Source organism: Strongylocentrotus purpuratus, unplaced genomic scaffold, assembly GCF_000002235.5.
Source record: "Strongylocentrotus purpuratus isolate Spur 01 unplaced genomic scaffold, Spur_5.0 spur5_scaffold_13, whole genome shotgun sequence".
Lineage (NCBI taxonomy): Eukaryota > Metazoa > Echinodermata > Echinoidea > Camarodonta > Strongylocentrotidae > Strongylocentrotus > Strongylocentrotus purpuratus.
Genome location: NW_022145598.1, coordinates 31,099,677 through 31,117,589, shown reverse-complemented (window position 1 = coordinate 31,117,589; position 17,913 = coordinate 31,099,677). Strand labels below are relative to the sequence as shown.

At 38.2% G+C, this 17,913-nt stretch overlaps 1 protein-coding gene across 1 annotated transcript; it reads right to left on the bottom strand.

Annotated features, from left to right (window-relative positions):
* Positions 1-7,668: 7,668 nt before the first annotated feature.
* On the bottom strand, positions 7,669-16,556 carry LOC100892389. The gene is made up of 10 exons (XM_030983695.1): positions 16,198-16,556; positions 14,446-14,595; positions 13,503-13,868; positions 12,964-13,047; positions 11,869-12,243; positions 10,974-11,251; positions 10,401-10,560; positions 9,850-9,966; positions 9,250-9,343; positions 7,669-8,875 (listed from the first exon to the last, which is right to left on the bottom strand). Exons 1-10 carry the CDS (start codon positions 16,322-16,324, stop codon positions 7,765-7,767), a joined length of 2,862 nt encoding a protein of 953 aa, XP_030839555.1. The 5' UTR covers positions 16,325-16,556; the 3' UTR covers positions 7,669-7,764.
* Positions 16,557-17,913: the final 1,357 nt, after the last annotated feature.

Genomic DNA, 17,913 nt, shown 5'->3' with positions numbered 1-17,913 from the left:
AAGTGAAAAGTGAAAAGAGGCACTTCTCGTACCTAACTAGGGGCACTTACTAGAGATTAAAAAGGGCACCTATGGGAATGGAAAATAGACACTTATTGCAAAGGAAAACGGAAACTTGTCGAAGGAAAAGGGGCACGTGTCCAAATAAAAGGGGGCACTTATCAGAGTTGAAAGGGGAAGGGGCACTTTCACAAATTAATAGGGGCACTATTCCTATGTAAAAATGGGCACTTCTTAAAAAGGTTAAAGAGGCACTTTTCAGGTGCTTAAAAAGTGGGGCACTGGTGAATTATTGGGGGGGGGGGGGGATGATTGTACAGGCCATGCCCCCCCCCCCCACCTGAAATATTGGGGGGAGGGGGATATATCCCCCATCCCCCCCCCCCCCCCCGGGATCGACACCCATGTGTGTGTGTGACTTTGCTTCTGCAAAAGCATATGCAATGCATCTTATTTCATACATTTTCTCACTTTAATCCTTTGGCGCAAGTCGATTTTTGCACTCTCGTGAACAATGTCTCCTGTTCAACCAAGCGCGAACACATACTACACAAACACAACAATGATACCAAAAGATTCGGGACATAACACTCTTTCAAAACATGTTTGAAAACCTTTCGTTCATAGCTGACTTTTGAAATAAATCACATTTTTCTGACTGTAAACTTATTTTTTAGTCACACGGTACATGAGAACTTATAAAAACATTTGTACCTGGTTTTGCTTCATCTACTGCATGAATCCTCTTCAGCACATTTTCCATATATTTACCATGGTAGTATTAGTAAATAAATTACGACTTGTACATTTTCTTTTTTTCATAAACTATCCTACTTTTTAAATATTTTGTTAATCTTGTTTGTTGTTCAGAACTCAACTAAAGACATACCTATTTCAGATCGCTTACGATTCGTCACTGCTTTTTTGTCTTTCCCAGTTCTAATCCTGAACAGAAATGTTTGGTAGTTTTTCAGTCTCATCAGCGCCTTTGATTAGGCAACTAGATATTGGCGCTTTATAAATACCTGGATTGGATTGGATTGGATTTTGTTTTTGGTTTATCCCTATCCCTTTATACTTAAACAAAAATATCTAGCATGCTTGTTGTATTGCAGTGATGGATCCATGGGGAGGAGTGTATAATTTAAAGTCTCTTTCAGTAACAGACAAAAACAATACACCGGTCATCCCTTTCTCTCCCAGCAGTATGACAAACTGGTTTAGATCAGGACATTGGCATAAGAGATACAAAATAGAACTCAAATAACAATATAAGCACACTGTACATTACTTGAATGATAAAGGTAGAACAAAGCACGAGACTTACTCGTAATGTTGACTACCTCTCCAATTACAGTAAATTGTCTGTTTTGAGAATGGCCATTTTGTAAAGTAGCTTCCATGCACACCACGTTTGACGATGACAAGAAGTAGTCACTGGCAAAGCTATTGGCAGCAAAGGTGTACTCGTTGCCGCCCTCTTCTGTTGCTGTGATGGTGCTGGAGACGTGTTTGGGTACAGTCAAGAGCATACGTAACCCTGGAGGAGCCTCCATACTCCAATACGAACACACTGAGATGCATGTAAAACTTGGATCGGTAGAAGCCAGCGGGCAGTTTATTGTTGTCATCACTCCCCTTGTAAGATTGACCACTGCACCTACGTAAAAACAAAACTGAATTTTAAATAGAAAACTTTTATCTTATTCTTTCTATTCGTGTTCTTCTTCCTCTTCGTCTCATTCTTCTTCTTCTTCTTCTTCTTCTTCTTCTTCTTTTTCTTTTCTCCTTCTTCTGTTATTAAATGGTCAACCTTTCGTTATTAATTTTGGTATTTCGTTTTTTTCTCTGTTCTCCCTTTGCTAACTCAAACCCATCATCATCCTCTCATTCTCTCTCTCATCTCTCTCTCTCTCTCATCACTCTCTCTCTCTCTTCCTCTCTTATACCTATCATGTATGTCAACACTCTCATCGTCATAATTCGATACGATTATGATGTTGTGTAAATTTTATTCGGGAGCATATAATTATTGTAGATGTTTTCTCCTATATATTAATTTTTTTCTCTTCATTTTCGTTTAAGCCTCGTACCTTTTTCGAAGATTTTTTGCTTCCTTCCTCCGTGATATATGCATGATTATATAAATATGAACATTGGTTTTGTATTCATTTAATTAAAAAACTAAAAGAATGTGTTATGTATCAGAAAAAGATGAGCAAGTCGCCTGTGTCAAGGTAGTCTCTAGAGCAACATGAGTTGTAATTTGATATTGTTCCCTCTCTTGCATAATTATGCGCATTTCTCTTTCCTCATCTTATTCACATGCCCAAATGCACCCCGTTTCCCTATTATGTAGTTCCTTTTGTAGTTACGAATTTGAATAACTCATATGAGGGGTGTCCACGATTGTACATGTAAAAGCATTGCTTTTTAGTGGACCCCTCTGTTTCCAATATGTATTCCTAAATTGTTGTAAATGTTTATAATTGATTCGTAATATTTTGTTGGAAAAAGAAATACATTGAATTGAACTGAATTGAATTGAGTAACCAGTGAGATGTGGTGGATCATGACTTCAAAGGTAAAGACCAGTTATGGTCATGCCATTGCATTGTGAAAGAAACGTTGTGGAATCGATCAGAAAAGGTTGATTATCTAGCATTTAGCATCTGCAAGGTTCTGGAATCATCAAAATGATAAGAAATTTGGCCCATTCTTTGTAAAGTTACAAGCACTATACACAGAAATATGTATATGGGACTACCCTATATCTCTCACAGTCCATGAGAGAAACAAATTTACCAAATATATGAATTAGTAGGCCGTTTCCTGGCAATTTTGTTATCATCATGTATTAGTCAAAACATATTCTTTCACATGATTGGTAATGAGAGCTTCCATTTCATTTTTTTGAAATTGGGGCGTTTCCAATACTGGTCTTTACCTTTAATCTGGGAATAACAAGACAGTATAATTCGAAAACACTATATCCTCCATTTCATATGTGGTAATGTGACATTTATACTTTGGCAGTATTTCTAGGAATAAAGGTAAAAAGAAAAAAAAAGATACATAATAACTTTATGAATTACTCTACTACTTATAACTACAAGACTACTACCCCTACTGCTACTACTATTATTAATATTACCAGTATTGCTATTTACTATACTATACTACCACCAAACGATAATTAAAAAGTCAATCTCTATCATATACCACTACGACGACGACGAGTGAGGACTTCTGCTAAAATAATTACAGCAACAAGAAAAACGAAAACAACAACTATTACTATACTACTCCTACTCCTACTCCAGCTTTTAGGACTACGGCTACTATTAGTAATACGAGCACTACATGTACTTCTATTACTACTACTACCACCACTACTTCTTCTACTATTTCTACTACCACCACTAGTAGTATACAACTACTACTAGAGTAAGACATCAATTTTTTTTTTTAACAACTGACTGCATTCACATTCTAGCTTACCGCATGTTTGTTCTGATGAACGTACGGCTGATCGAAGAAATATATGTAGGATCAACCAAACTCCTCTTTCGCCCCAAAGCCTAGCCATGGTTTTAACACATGCTACAGTTTATTCGTTAAACTCAGACTGATAAAAACAGTTCAGACATGCTAGTTATTTTAAAAAATATTCCGAAAAGCATAGGTGATATGGGATGGCTGTGCAAGAAGTCCGTACCCTCCCAAATACTGCGACACAATCATTATGAGAAAACAAATTCAAAACAATATTCATAAATTCCTAGTTGACGGACGGATCACTGGCTTTGCAAAATAGAAAGAGGAAGCAGGCACTGAAAATATCGTTTCTTTCATGCTGCGCATTAGGATCGGTACACAATTTGTGACGTCATTATATATATATATATATATTGTTTCCTCAGAGCAAGACTTTTTGTTCTGCAAAAAAGGAAGAAAAACGGTGAACAAATAATATGCGTCGATTCAAAAGAGCTACTGTACTCTCCAAACACCACATTCAATCAATTATGAGAAAATATATTTTATACATGTATTTCCCCAGAGGGTATCAAGCGATCTCATAGCATTCGTGTGTTATGGGGTAAGCACGTTACTTCAAATTGTTATAATCTGAATGCATACATGAGCAATAGTTGTTCGAGAGTCATGGGCTTGATTGTAAATGAAGTTAAGGTTCTATATTCAACATGAGGAAGAACAGAAGTTCCGTGCTTTAAATTTAACGAATTTGCGACGATTTTTTTTTTCTTCTTTTCTTTCGAATAACCACATGACTTAAGATAGACATAATGTACGTCGAAAATTCGTGACCCAATTAAAACTTTCATTCAAAGATGAAACTTTTGTTCTCTTTTTTTGCGTCATCTTATGCAAACATGTGTTTTTTTTTAAATATATATATATATATATATATTCTTCTAGAACTGCGCCTGTACACAAGTTTCTAAATATGCATTTTTATATATCCGTCATTGGGCGTGTTTATGCTTGATTTTGAAGGTAGAATGAGCGATTTGTAACGCTCATCGTAAACGCTCATCGTAATCGCAGTTCCACGGTGTACTGTTCATGCTCACTTCTCTGGCTCCTCCAGGCAATTCTCCGTGGGTGGCCTTAATTGGTCTTCCAGCTAGATTCGCAACCTTTAAATGCGCATGCTATGTAGGTCATGGTCCATGCGTAGACCCACCAGAGGTCAGTGCGTTGACCCCATTTAAACGCGTTTACAAATTGTAAACGCATCTTTTTGGGCGTGTTTATGCTTCACTTTTTCTGGCCAGAATGAGGCATCTGTTACGCGTTTAGTTTAAAACACCGTTGCGTCCATGCTCACTTTTGTAGAATCACCGAAAAACAGCGATCACGATCGCCGATCGTAAACTCACAACAAGATGCGTTTACAATGTGTAAACGCGTTTAAATGGGGTCAACGCACTGACCTCTAGTGGGTCTACGTAGCATGCACAGTGAAGGTTTGCGAATCCAGCTGGAATACCAATTAAGGCCACCTAGGGAGAATTGCCTGTAGGAGCCGGAGAAGTAAGCATGAACAGTACATCGTGGAACTGCGATCACGATGAGCGTTTACGATGAGCGTTTCAGATCGCTCATTCTGCCTTCAAAAGTGAAGCATAAACGCGCCCGTGAGTTTACGATCGGCGATCGTGATCGCCGTTTTTCGGTGATTCTACAAAAGTGAGCATGGATGCAACTGTGTTTTAAACTAAACGCGTAACAGATGCCTGATTCTGGCCAGAAAAAGTGAAGCATAAACACGCCCAATGATGGTACGACCCCGAACGTATTCAATATTTGCACTTGAATGGTTATGCGTCATTATAATAGTCGAGAATATGATCAGCGCAAACGAGGTGTGTAATATGTTGTGCCCATTAAACGAGTTCAAAACAGGGATGATGTTGACGAGGATCAGACAATAGAGACATTGAAATGTGGACATGGTGGTTGGCTAAGGGAATTCGTGTAGAGTGATTGCTGAATACTAGTACGGTGGTTGTAGCCGATGTTGTAATGTGGTTAGCGGAAACAGAAGTTTTAATTTTATGAGCATTACAAACTGTAGTAATCATCATGCAAAATATAATACTGTTTGTCTCGCAATGTATGTTCACCAAGGGATCTGAAAGATCATGACGTTCCGTGCGCCGCTGCAACACCTCGTCAGGTGGTAAAATATACTGTAAGCAAGCGTGTTTTTACTCTATCATAATAATGGGATTGAGGTGAAATGAGTGTATGTACACTAGATTAAGGAGGCCCTTGATAAATGGTACCACTGACGTCATTCAGCCCTAAAATGTCCCTCATTTTTTCCCGATTTGGACTGTTTCCCCCTCTACATGCTACACTGCAGAAAACTTTAAACAAACACAAGTATTACCACTAAATGAAAGCAGTTTGGGAGAATATTATTTTTAATGGCCAACATGCATCATAAGCATGGTACATTTATTCTATTTCCTGATATTTTTTAACAATCAGAAGGACTGGTGAATATAATAAAATTAACAATGGTTGCTTCTTATATTTTGCATACCAGGTCAGGCATGACGCTCATAAATGGACTTATTCCGTAATCTAAGTAATGAATGATCTAGTTTGTTGTATTGTCGGAGAGCGAGAGTAACATGGGAAGAGCCGCTCAGGTTGTTCTCATCTGTAATGTTGGGGGAGGCACAATGTCAAGACAAATTCAAATAGCATTACACGAATATTAAAGCGGATATTATACATTCCAGAATTACCTTGTGATAATAAACTTCCTCCCTCAATTCAATCAACCAAATTAATTCAAATATTTTAGCGCGGATGCCAATTGGCAAAGCATTTTTTAGAGTAGAATCTCCGTTCTTATTTCCCTCTACCGGTATAATTAATTTTCTTATGTTATAATTGTTTGTATTCTATATTATGTCAAATATGTCAATTTTTAGTTTTGATGAATGGTATATATTCCTTATATTTTTGTATATCACAAACGTGTTAAGTCGTTCTAGAGGGCGAACTTGGAAAGCAGTTTTGTTAAACTGAATGTACCTACCCTTTATTCTAAATAAAACATGAATAAATAAATAAATGCTGATCTCTTTTGACGCTCGCTATATGAGTTATTAGAAACTGAATTTACTTTAATTCACTTTACCATGGAAACATTTTGCCTTGATCGTCGTTGAATTTGCAAAACAGTTCACTTACACGTTACATACTGAAATATTCGTATTTTTTAAACATGAATGTTGCAAATTGTCGGGCGGTGCTCTTTGTAGTTATCCGTAAAAAGATGTGAATAAATATGGAATAAACATCTGATTTATTTAGATTTATTTACATTTAACATCTATATGCATATGTTAAATTAAGTCAGAATATTCATAATAATTTGATACACCTTTTTATTCCATATATCAAAATATACACAAGATTAATGTTGATTTAAAGTTCCATGGAAATACCAGACAATTCCAATCATGAATTTAGAACTACCAAAACCAGTTTTGTTTGTTAGAACTACTAAAACCATTCTTATTGTTGATATAGTTAAACATTATGAGAATCGTGAGATGCCTGATTGAATTTCGTTTCGCTCATTAAAAACATTTCTAAATATTTAATATATGACTTCCGAACCTCAGATTCGATATGTACATGTACATAATGGAAAAATCAAAATAATACTAATCGCTTGTGCGGTTGGCAAAATGGCATTAGCACGATCGCATGTAAGACAGCAGATTTCTGGACACTCACTTGTCAAGTTTTGATTGCCCTATACATGTTTTACAGTTTTGTTAAAATGACAGGATTGTCTCTCTTTATTGACTATCAAAGAACTGAAATGAATGGTAAATAGCAACACTATCTACACTACGCAATATGGCGCGTCCGCGTTTCAGCAGAGAGGCGTAAAGCGCTTCCATGCTGTCTTCTGCCTGCCAGCCGGACTCCGAGATGTTGGTGATATGTGTCACACCTGGGACCCGTTTCACAAAACTTGTCACCAGTGACAAATGACAGTTTTTCTTATAAGCTACTGAAATCCGTGCTTCTGATTGGTTATCAGCAGATTTATCACTGATTTTTGTCATTTGTCATTGAAAAAAGGCTTTGTGAAACGGGTCCCTGGGCCCCGTCGTATAAATAGTTGCGATTGATCCGAACCAATCTGAAGTCCTTCAATCAATCGCAAGGTTCCCAGAATAATACTAACAATCATTGAGACTTTTAATGTAGATTGAGTTTCTCATACTGATTGCTCTCGTTCGAGCTTATAGTCGGATCGGGCAGGGGATTGGTTTTTAGATCTCTTTCGAGATGCGAGTAGTCCAAAATTTTATCGCCAGAATTCTCCGGTTGAGCTTCAGGGTTTGCCAAGGTCTGGTAAGTGTTGCCTGCATTGGGGGTCAGATAGTCATTCTCGTCAACATGAACTGCATCTTTGGTCGTGTTCCTCTGGGCCCCCGTCAACGATGCGCGCTGGAGACAATCGTATGATTCCTCATCAGTTTTGGAAATTGGATCGTTATATTCCGATGTTATCTTTGATTTACCGTCTGAAAATTCATCCTTAATGCATTTCTTCGGAATGGATGACTCATGCAGAGAGCCATGGTCACCTGGAGACGTTTTCGTAAGTGGAGTGTAGCTTCCATCGTCAGTCGTGTGTAAATGTTGGTATGCATTGTCGCCCGCTTCGGCATGGTCCCCAGGTTTCTGAAGCATTGGTAGCGCATGATCCGTGTCCAACGATGTCTTCTTAGACACGCTAATTAATGTTCCGTTCAGGATATGTCGACTGCCGCCTTCCTGAAGCCTTTCATCTGGGACCGCTGTACCTGGCTTCACCTCGTCAGAGTTTGGTAGGTTATATTCATGATAGTCGCCCCTCTCCTGTCCATCGAACGGAACGTTGTAGTCTTCCGATCTTTGCTCAGTCCCATTAATCAACGATCGCTTTCTCTGAGGATTAGTACCATCAACATGAGACCTTTCAGCTGGAACCGCTGTACCCTGGTCAGAGTCTGGTAGATTGTATTCATGATAGTCACCCCTCATCTTGCCGCCGAACAGAACATTATATTCTTCTTCTCCCACCTCGCTGTAGATCACCAGGTTGTCAGGTTTAGGGGCTCTATCACAAGGTAACTCAGTATACTCGTGCTGATTAACATCGTCAAGTACCTCCGAGTGATCAACTTGTTTTGAAGAGCTCTTTACTGAATGTATGCACGTTGTATAATCGTGCTGCTCATTATTTTCCTTGTCGAATGCAGAGTTTTTGACGTATGCTTCTGAATTCTGGGGTTGGGAATTCTGGTCAACGGATGACAAACGTCTGAAAGAAACAATTATGAAAAGATTATTAATTTAGCATTGTGTGTTCGTTTTGTGGTGTTAACATTGTTCTCCGTCAAATTATGGTAAAAATGATACCGGTTTCTTATCTAGCGCTTTACCATTAAGTGACCAAGAGCTTAGTTTTTCATTATTACCCCGGTCACTGGATTCAATTACTATTCTGCACGATGTAGTGTACATTCTCCACTCCCTGGGAAGTATTCCAGATATACGCCTTTTTACGGCGCGCATTTGCCAATCCAAAAAGACTTTTGCATCCTACCGAGATTATATTTTACAAGTAATAAAGATATAAGCGTGAGAAACAAAAGTGATGTTGAAATACTGTGGTCTATAATGGAAGCCCTTTACCTTCTCCTGACGAAACATGTGACTCCTATTATGACAATGATTAGGATGAATATCAGGAGAAGAGCTACCGTGATGGTTAATGCACTGTTCACACCTGTATAAGAGAGAGAGAGAGAGAGAGAGAGAGATAGAGAGATAGAGAGAGACAGAGAGACAGACAGAAGGACAGAGACAGAGACAGAGAGAAATAGAGATAATATATCACTGATCAGTAAAGTTAATACAATATACACGAAGAGATGATTTTAAACGAATACGAAACTATCGATGTATTAATAAAGGTTACGAAGCCGTCAAATAAAGCTGAAAAGACCTTCGAAATCGATAGCACCAACTGGAATGTGTCGTAGTAGTAATAGTAGTAGTATTAATAGTATTATTATTATTATTAGTAGTAGTAGTAGTAGTAGTAGTAGTAGTATTAGTAGTAGTAGTAATAGTAATAGTTCATGTAGTAGCAAAAGGTAATTTTCAATGCAAATTGCATATATTGTTTTACTCTTCTTCTGAGGGCCCTGTATTCATAATTATCATTACCCTGGCTTTATTATATCGCCACAACCATGAAAAGGTGGGGGCGTTCCAGAAATTTCCTCCTACCTGTTGATTTTCCATTTCCTTGTGTCGTGGTATTTGTTGTTGTAAGGGATGATGTAAGCAGAGATGTTGGACTGGTGGTCTGTGGTATAGTAACCGCGGAGATATCGGGATCTATCGCTGTATATAATGGGTAACAAAGACTCATAACTTTACCAAATATAATTTTTGTTAAGATCATATTTATACAATAATTGATAATTGGTCTTTGTTTACTTGGGATCCTGTGATTACTATTCCCCCAGCATTGCTGGATACCCATTTAGTAACCGTGGGTCTAGACGGACACAATGATAGAAATGCCTTATCCGAGAACATGGATCTAACCCGGGACCTCAAGTATGAGATTTAAGTACAGTGCTCCCGCCATATGCACGACTGCTAAAAAAAAAGCACCAACAACAAACAAAACAAACAAACGCATTTTGGTATCTTTTAACCTGACAATGTCAATAACGTTTTTAAAAATCATTATTGCCTTAATGAATGATTGTTGTTAATGATAAGTAATTTGTGTATGAGTATAATGAGATTTATTCTAATTTCATATTTACCTGTACTATTCTGACTTGTAGTAGCAGAAGGTGCTGTGTGTGGCATTGTAGTTGACGTTACATACATGGGTCTGATCGTAGGGGGCTCTGTTCTGTTGTAGATAAGCAGCTGCACTGCATTAATTTCGAACATTCCAGTTCCTCTCGCTTGAAAGGTTACCTGCATTTTTTTTTTATATCAGGAAAAAATGAAAGTACAACTAACAAACTACATGTTTACAAAACGTGTACGAGTATTTGTTAAACTATTTGTATGCAATCAGCAGATTTAAAAAATAGGAACTTGCCTTCTTTGTTTATTGCAATGCTAATTTGCCCCGTATCACTGATTGTATTCTAGCGTCAGGTTGGCTCTTGTATTTCCACCAGGATCGCAAATATTTTTCGAAAAATTAATTCAGATCATTCCAATTGTTTTGTGCCTCACCGTATTACATGTACGTATTCCGTAAATAATTCCGTAAGTAAGGCAGTACAAATTCCTTTGGCATCTTGATCGAATATTTTATGCTAAGCAATTTTCCGAAATAGGATAAAGTAAACCCAAACGAAATCATTTCTATCACAGCTTACCGCCCACGAACCCGAGGAAGTTGAAGTAGAACCACAGGATACGTCGACTTCGAGACCATTTTGGTACAAAAATGGCGCTTTTCTTGGTAGACATGCCGTTATACAGTGGCCTGTAAATACTGATGTTGTTCTCGTCCTTCCTGTAGTTTGAAAGACCTGAGTGGTCTTGATTGTATAACCGAATTTGAGAAGAATGGCGCCCTCGTTGTTAATGTTGGTCGGCAGAGTACCGCTAGATGCAACACATCCTCCGTCGCTCGGGTTGAGACCATTGTAACCTGTAATATGAATTTAAGGACACAATACATTTATTAAGAAAACTTCACTAACATACACATATATATTTAGCTTTGTTCTTTTATTTTTGTTACCTTGTAATGTTGATAATGCTCGTACTTATCATGACGGTTTTTGTTATTTTATGTGTAACAGCAATAATGCTAGTTATATTGATTAGAATAATGATGATACTAATACAAATGATGTTAATAACAATGACACCACATAAAACAATAATAACGATAATAATGATGGCAATACAAACCGTAATAGGTCTTGTTTACCCGGAGTAGCCTCATCAGTATTAATACTGTTCTCCTGCAGGCCCTGTCATCATCTTCTTACTCCCGTTTTAGGCGAGCTACCGCGATAAGGAGCTCAAACAATTCAGTAATTTCTTCCCACCAGGTACAAACTATACTTGGGTAGAGAGTTGAAAATGTAGAATGACATCTTGCCAAAAGACATTATAGTGCCCTACCGGTACTCGAACCGTGAACCACATGAATCACGGTCCACCGCCGTATCCACCTGACAAGCTACGACACCTTAGTTTACAATTGTGTATTATATTCTTTTCATACAAAAATATCATATTAATGTTTGGAATACTAACCTTGTTCTCGTTCGCAGATATAGGCATGCTTGTGACCACAGTCATGATCTCTCCACTCGTAGGCATCCTGTTGTCGTATCTGGAAGCATTCTTCTCGTGCTTCCCCCGCTCTGAAATTAGAGTATGTGATGGTAGATCCATCCATCCAGACCCTCTCCCCCTGTGCTGTCCTCTCTATGCCGATCCATTGCTCCTTCGGTAAAGGGACAATCCCGTTCACCATGGACTCCAGGAAGCCCTGCTCCTCGCTACTCTCGATGTAGACTAGATGATACCCCATTGCTTCACAGTTTATCCTTGCCGTGGCTAGATTCGCATTTGCGGTGCTGAATTGGTAGCAGGATTTGTTGAAACTGTGCATGCCATCTTCGCATTCTGTCGTGAAAGGAAATTGGGGAAAAGAGAAAAGATTGATATGAAGTATATCAATGAAGGAACTGTGACCTTTAGGTGTCATAAGGGTTCTAGGACCATGGGCGTAAATCCTTACGTAATACCTATTGTTCAGGGGGATGAATGAATAGATCACCCCCCCCCCTGAACAATAGGTATCAATGACAGATTTACGCCCATGTCTAGGACACCTACCCCCTGGACATCTACCCCCGGATAAACACCCCCAATCAACTACCCCCTAGGACAACTACGCCCTAGGGCAACCTCCGTCTAGAACGACTACCCCTGGGACAACTACCCCCGGACAACTACTCCCCCAGTAGTCGTCCTAGAGGTTGGTTACCCTAGAGGGTAGTTGTCCTAGGGGGTAGTTGAATGGGGGTGGGTATCCGGGGGTGGATGTCCAGGGGGTAGGTGTCCGGATACGGTCATAATGAGTCATTTGTTATTCCCACGTTATAAGTACGTGCTTGTCTTTCTGTAAGACTGAATATCGCAAGCTATATTAATAGAGACAAAGGTTTTAAGAATAACTGTGTAAACTGAGCATGAAATGCGATACATTTTGAACTTTGTTTTATTAAAAGCGGGATGAAATAGTAGTAAATGAATTTGCGTTCCTTGACAGATAACTTTCGCCCTTATTGTGCCCCCTCCCCAGGTTAGAAAATCCTGTATGCTTCATGAATAGGACCTTACCAGCGCGAGTATGCCATTGATTGTCCCCTGTGGCTAGAGGTGATACTGTGCACTGCTGCGGAGGAGTAGTCGCCATGATGGTATCTGACAAGAGATATGGAAAACATTTACAGCCACTGTCATTATCAAATGCAAGTAATTCACCTGAATTAATTATTTGCCATAGGCTTAATACAGGGGCCACCCAGTTTCAACAGGCAATGGGTTAATCACACCTCTTGAGTTTTGTTTTATGGGCCACCATTCAGTAGGTCGAGCGATCAAAATACATGGAAATGCATATCCACCTACTTTTTCGGGGTGTAAATTAAAGTTAGGCCTTTGTTTTGTTCGTTTCCCTCTGTGTATACGTAAATATGTGGGTTTGTGTTCGAAGGTGACTAAGAAAAACAACTTCATATAGGGCTTAGGATAACATGTGCCTATTTTACCGTAATTACATTCCATGCTTATCTTTCCTTCGTATGCATCCATATTTGATTACGTGATTTGTTGTAATGACTTCAAGTTTTGAATTTTATATTTTGAAGCTGAACTACGTGCCAAGAATGTATCCAATAAAGGATGAAACTTACCGATGATATCGAAAGCCTGAGAAATAATGACAACATTTTGACCCTGACCAGAATTTGTGAAGGTACCGTGAAGATAGACAACATTAGATGACGACAAGAAGTAATCATCATCCGTGACGAAGCTATTAACATTGAAGATGTACACATCGTCACTATCCTCTGCGTCAGTTACTGTGATTACGTTACGGGCATCACCATTAGAAACCGCCATAAGGACTTGGGAGCCAGGGGGTCCGTGTATTTCCAACTTGTGTACGTAGGGATTGGTCGGGTTGGTAGAAGTCTTCAAGCAGTCAATCTCTGTTCTAGCGCCTCTAGTGAGATTGATCACTGTAAACACACAGAGGACACATTTAAACTGTTACCTAGCTTTGCCACCAACTCTGCTTATAACACTTATTACACAAAAAATCGAATATTCATAAGGTCTACTTAGAACCTAGAATTAATGATCGTATCCACCTCCTTTCCCCCATGGAAGACTCTTTCTCCCTTTACAATTTCCACCCAATTTCAACTACACTCACATATTCGTTGCATTACTCTAAGAGACGCGATTTTAATGATATCACTGTGTACGACGGACGCACTGTATCAGAATTTCCCAGTATTATTCAACTAATGCTAAATATATTACTCATTGCGGATGTAGTATCGAAAATATTCAACTACTTTGGTTCCCCCTGGCCTTTAATTTCTGCTGAATACTGTTGCTATTTATTGTTAACCATGTTAATATATTAACGCTTCGCCACATTGTTTATTTCTTCCCTTTATTTCGTTTCCTTCTATCTTTCTTCTTCTATAGTCCCCCCCCCCTATCTCTCCCCTCTGGCACTAGTTCCCTCCTCATTTCTAACTGTCCCACATCTTACACCTCTCTATGAATGTATTTCCTTTACATTACCTCCATCGATGAGATTGTCGGAGGCACAGCAGTTGGGAGTGCAGTGCAGAGAAGTTAGTCCATTAGATATGCAGGCCCATACGGTATGATTGGAAAGTACTACATCCTCGTATTGAGTGGTGACATGACACATGTGCGTTGGCTGTGTAGCTAAGGATTTAATGTTATAGTAATAATGATTAATACTATTATCATCATCATTAAGTGTGTGTGGCGTCACCTGTGTCAGGGAGGGCGAAAGCAAAACTGACTCACTGTGACCCTCGGCCCTCGGGTCTCTCTTCCCAATATAACTAGGGTTGGGGATTAATTGGGGATGAGCAGGGAACCACTGTTCTTCAACGAATAGTGCAGTACGTTCTTAAAGTGCAAAGGTGATGCCTCTCTTTTACACGAGGGCTCCGTTTAACGTCCTGTCGGAGGGACGTAGTGTTTTCCACTGTAACATAGACTACGTCTATGACACAGGGGAATTGCATGTTAACACATAACGCAGGCTTCTGTCATCTACCTGGGTTCGATTCGAACCAACATTGCCAATATCGACAAGAGCTACTTAAATAACAATAATGATAATAATAATCATTATAATAATAATTATCTTAAAAATGATGACGATCATAAAAGAACATGAATACTGATGAAATGATTTATTGTAACATAAATAGATGAGTATATGAAAAAGAAGAAAAAAAAAATCAGAAAATAAATCTCCTACAGCACTCGTGTCTGTCAGACTTGCCAGACTCTACGCTTCTGACACTCCACAGTTGACTGTGGGTGGTTATCTGGGGGTGGATGTCCAGGGGGTTGGTGGAACCAGAAATGACTACGGCATGTGGTTAAGAATATCTCTATTTTGACGTAATAGTGACCTATGAGTTAGCTATATGCGTGCAAGGCAGACCGGAATACTTTGATTATTACAGCCTGAAAACGGATATCTATCTTGAGATAAACTAACAAACAACTCTCTGCCGGTAGCTAGTGTTAGATAAACTTGAAACGATATAACAGTTTAAACAAAATATATGTTGTTTTCTATCGAACCGAAGTATCATATTCTAGAGTATACAGTAGTCATATCCTATAGCCATGGTAACTTGATTCTTTTCTAATACACTATGCTACTGCTGCTTCTAAAAATAACGATGATGATGACGATGAGAGTAGCTAGTAGTAGTAGTAGTAGTTGTAGTAGTAGTAGTAGAGTTGTGTAGTAGTAGTAGTAGCTACAATAATAATGATAATAATGACAATGATACATAATGAATAATATTAATATGTTTGTTGTGTAAAACATGATGATGTAATAATGGCTTTGCAAAGTTTGATTTTTCTTTCCTTGGCATTTGATCCTTTTCAGCATCTAGATTTTGCCTGTCATTTTTACCACCACTACTACTACTACAGATATTGAATATTGCCACTTTTACTACTAGAACTAATATTAGTAATATCAACTCAGTTACTTTTCTTACTACGCTTGCATAATTTAATATTTTTTTTAAAAACTATAACTTATCAACAAAAAGATTTCAAGAAGTTTAGCTATTTATATAATCCTGCTTAATAAAAAACACCTTTTAACTACTTTTAATTTATTTCTTTAAAAAAAAAAGAAGACAGTTCTTATAATTAATTAGGGTTAATATAAACTTAGATGTTAAACATGTGTCATGCACGTTATCTATATATTAAATTGGGAAATTATTGCGATTTTTATTGTAAAGGTTTTGCGATTTTTCTCACCACATTCTGATGTCGATGTCGTGCTAGATGCGGTGATGCACGTTCGACCTCCGACTGGTAATGAAAGAATTAAGCTTACACAGAATAGTAGCAAATCAACTCTCCTCCTAGGCCAATCCATAATCATTTGGTTGACATACCGGTGTAAACGATGCAAACAATTATCCTAGTGGTGTTGTAAGATCCGAGCGAAATATAGTTGTGTGAAAGTATGCAACATATCAATTTCAGATTAACGCTCATAGAAACAAGTAAAGCAAGCAAAGCTAAACTAGATTATTTGCTGTGTCACATACACAATCATGTTTATATAGTGATTGAGTTCAGGCAATCTACCCATCGTCTTCCACCCACCTTGCCTCTCTTCTGTTCAGACCATCAAAACCTTATTTCCTCTCGACGAAAACCAAACAGGAAAATGATTAAGGGATATCCATGATAATGTGGGTGCATTCAAACCTCTGAGCTCAACTCTACTCGACGTTGTTCTTCATTTGGAAGGAAACGCTCCTTGAATGACAGGCATATCATGTATAGGAGGAAATAAATGAAAGTGTAAAAACCTCTGTTTCAGGAAATGTGTGACTTAGAAAAGGCCGTAATCATTGCCTATCTAAAAGACAAGAAAAATAATAACAAATTACATTGCGGACTGCAAGGAACGTATTAGCTTTTAAAGACAAATTATTTATTGAGAATAGTACCCCCGAATAATAACAATCAATTATTGAATAGCAAAAGGGAAAAACCATAACCACCCCCCCTCCCTAACATGTCTTCAAAGTCTTAATGAATTGCAACCATTCCTCCCCCCCCCCCCCCCGACGCAGATATAAACACCTACCCAGACACTCGTCGACGCACACAAACACAAACAAACCCTCGTCCACACACACATACCCACACAAAAGACGCCCGAATGACGTGGCACATTAACTGTCTGTTACATTGTCTGAGGAGCGGATCCATTCTCTTTCCTTTCCTCTTTCTATTCTCTCTCTCTCTCTACCTCTGTCTCTCTCTCTCTCTCCTCTCCTCTTCTCTCTCTCTCTCTCTCTCTCTCTCTCTATCTCTCTTTCTCTCTATCTCTCTCTCTCGATCGAGACTTTTTTCCAATGGTGTTGTTTTTCAATTCAATTCATCTTTATTCAACGATATAAAAGAAAATAGTACAATGCAATAAAACATATTGACATAATCATATACATGTGTAAAATTAACATATCGTTATGTTGTTCTTCAATTCTTTTCATTAACAATCATGGCTTTCTTTTTCTTCCTCTTATTATTGTTTTCATTTTTAGGAAATAACTACCGTTTTCGTTTGTGTAAAAAAAAAAATGTAGGTTCTTTCTTATTTTGAATGTTATCACTTTCTCAAAATATCTAAAAAAAAAACCTACAAGCATATTATCTGTAACTGTTTGCAATTGAAAATGCATGTTGATAAGGCAAGTCATTCTGAATTGTCATGTTTATTGCACATATATCAACTGTCAAGTATCAATCATAACATCCTGGTTTAATAAACATTATAACAACAAATAGTGAGCTTTTTTCGAAGAATTAAAAATGTTTTGCAAAAAGTAGAGCGGCAGGACTTATCAGCTCATATGTAAATCTAACGGTTTTTGTTTACAGTATACCCGCTAAATATGTATATTGCGTCTAGACATTACATATTACTTTGATCCGATCTCGTCTTGTTGATGAATA

Excerpts from the sequence above, each read along its gene's own strand:
- LOC100892389 (XM_030983695.1), bottom strand. The coding sequence starts at position 16,324 with ATGATTATGGATTGGCCTAGGAGGAGAGTTGATTTGCTACTATTCTGT. Across the intron at positions 11,252-11,868 it reads TATCTGCGAACGAGAACAAG|GTTACAATGGTCTCAACCCG; the intron begins GTTAGTATTCCA and ends TTCATATTACAG. Across the intron at positions 10,561-10,973 it reads CTTCCTCGGGTTCGTGGGCG|GTAACCTTTCAAGCGAGAGG; the intron begins GTAAGCTGTGAT and ends AAAAAAATGCAG.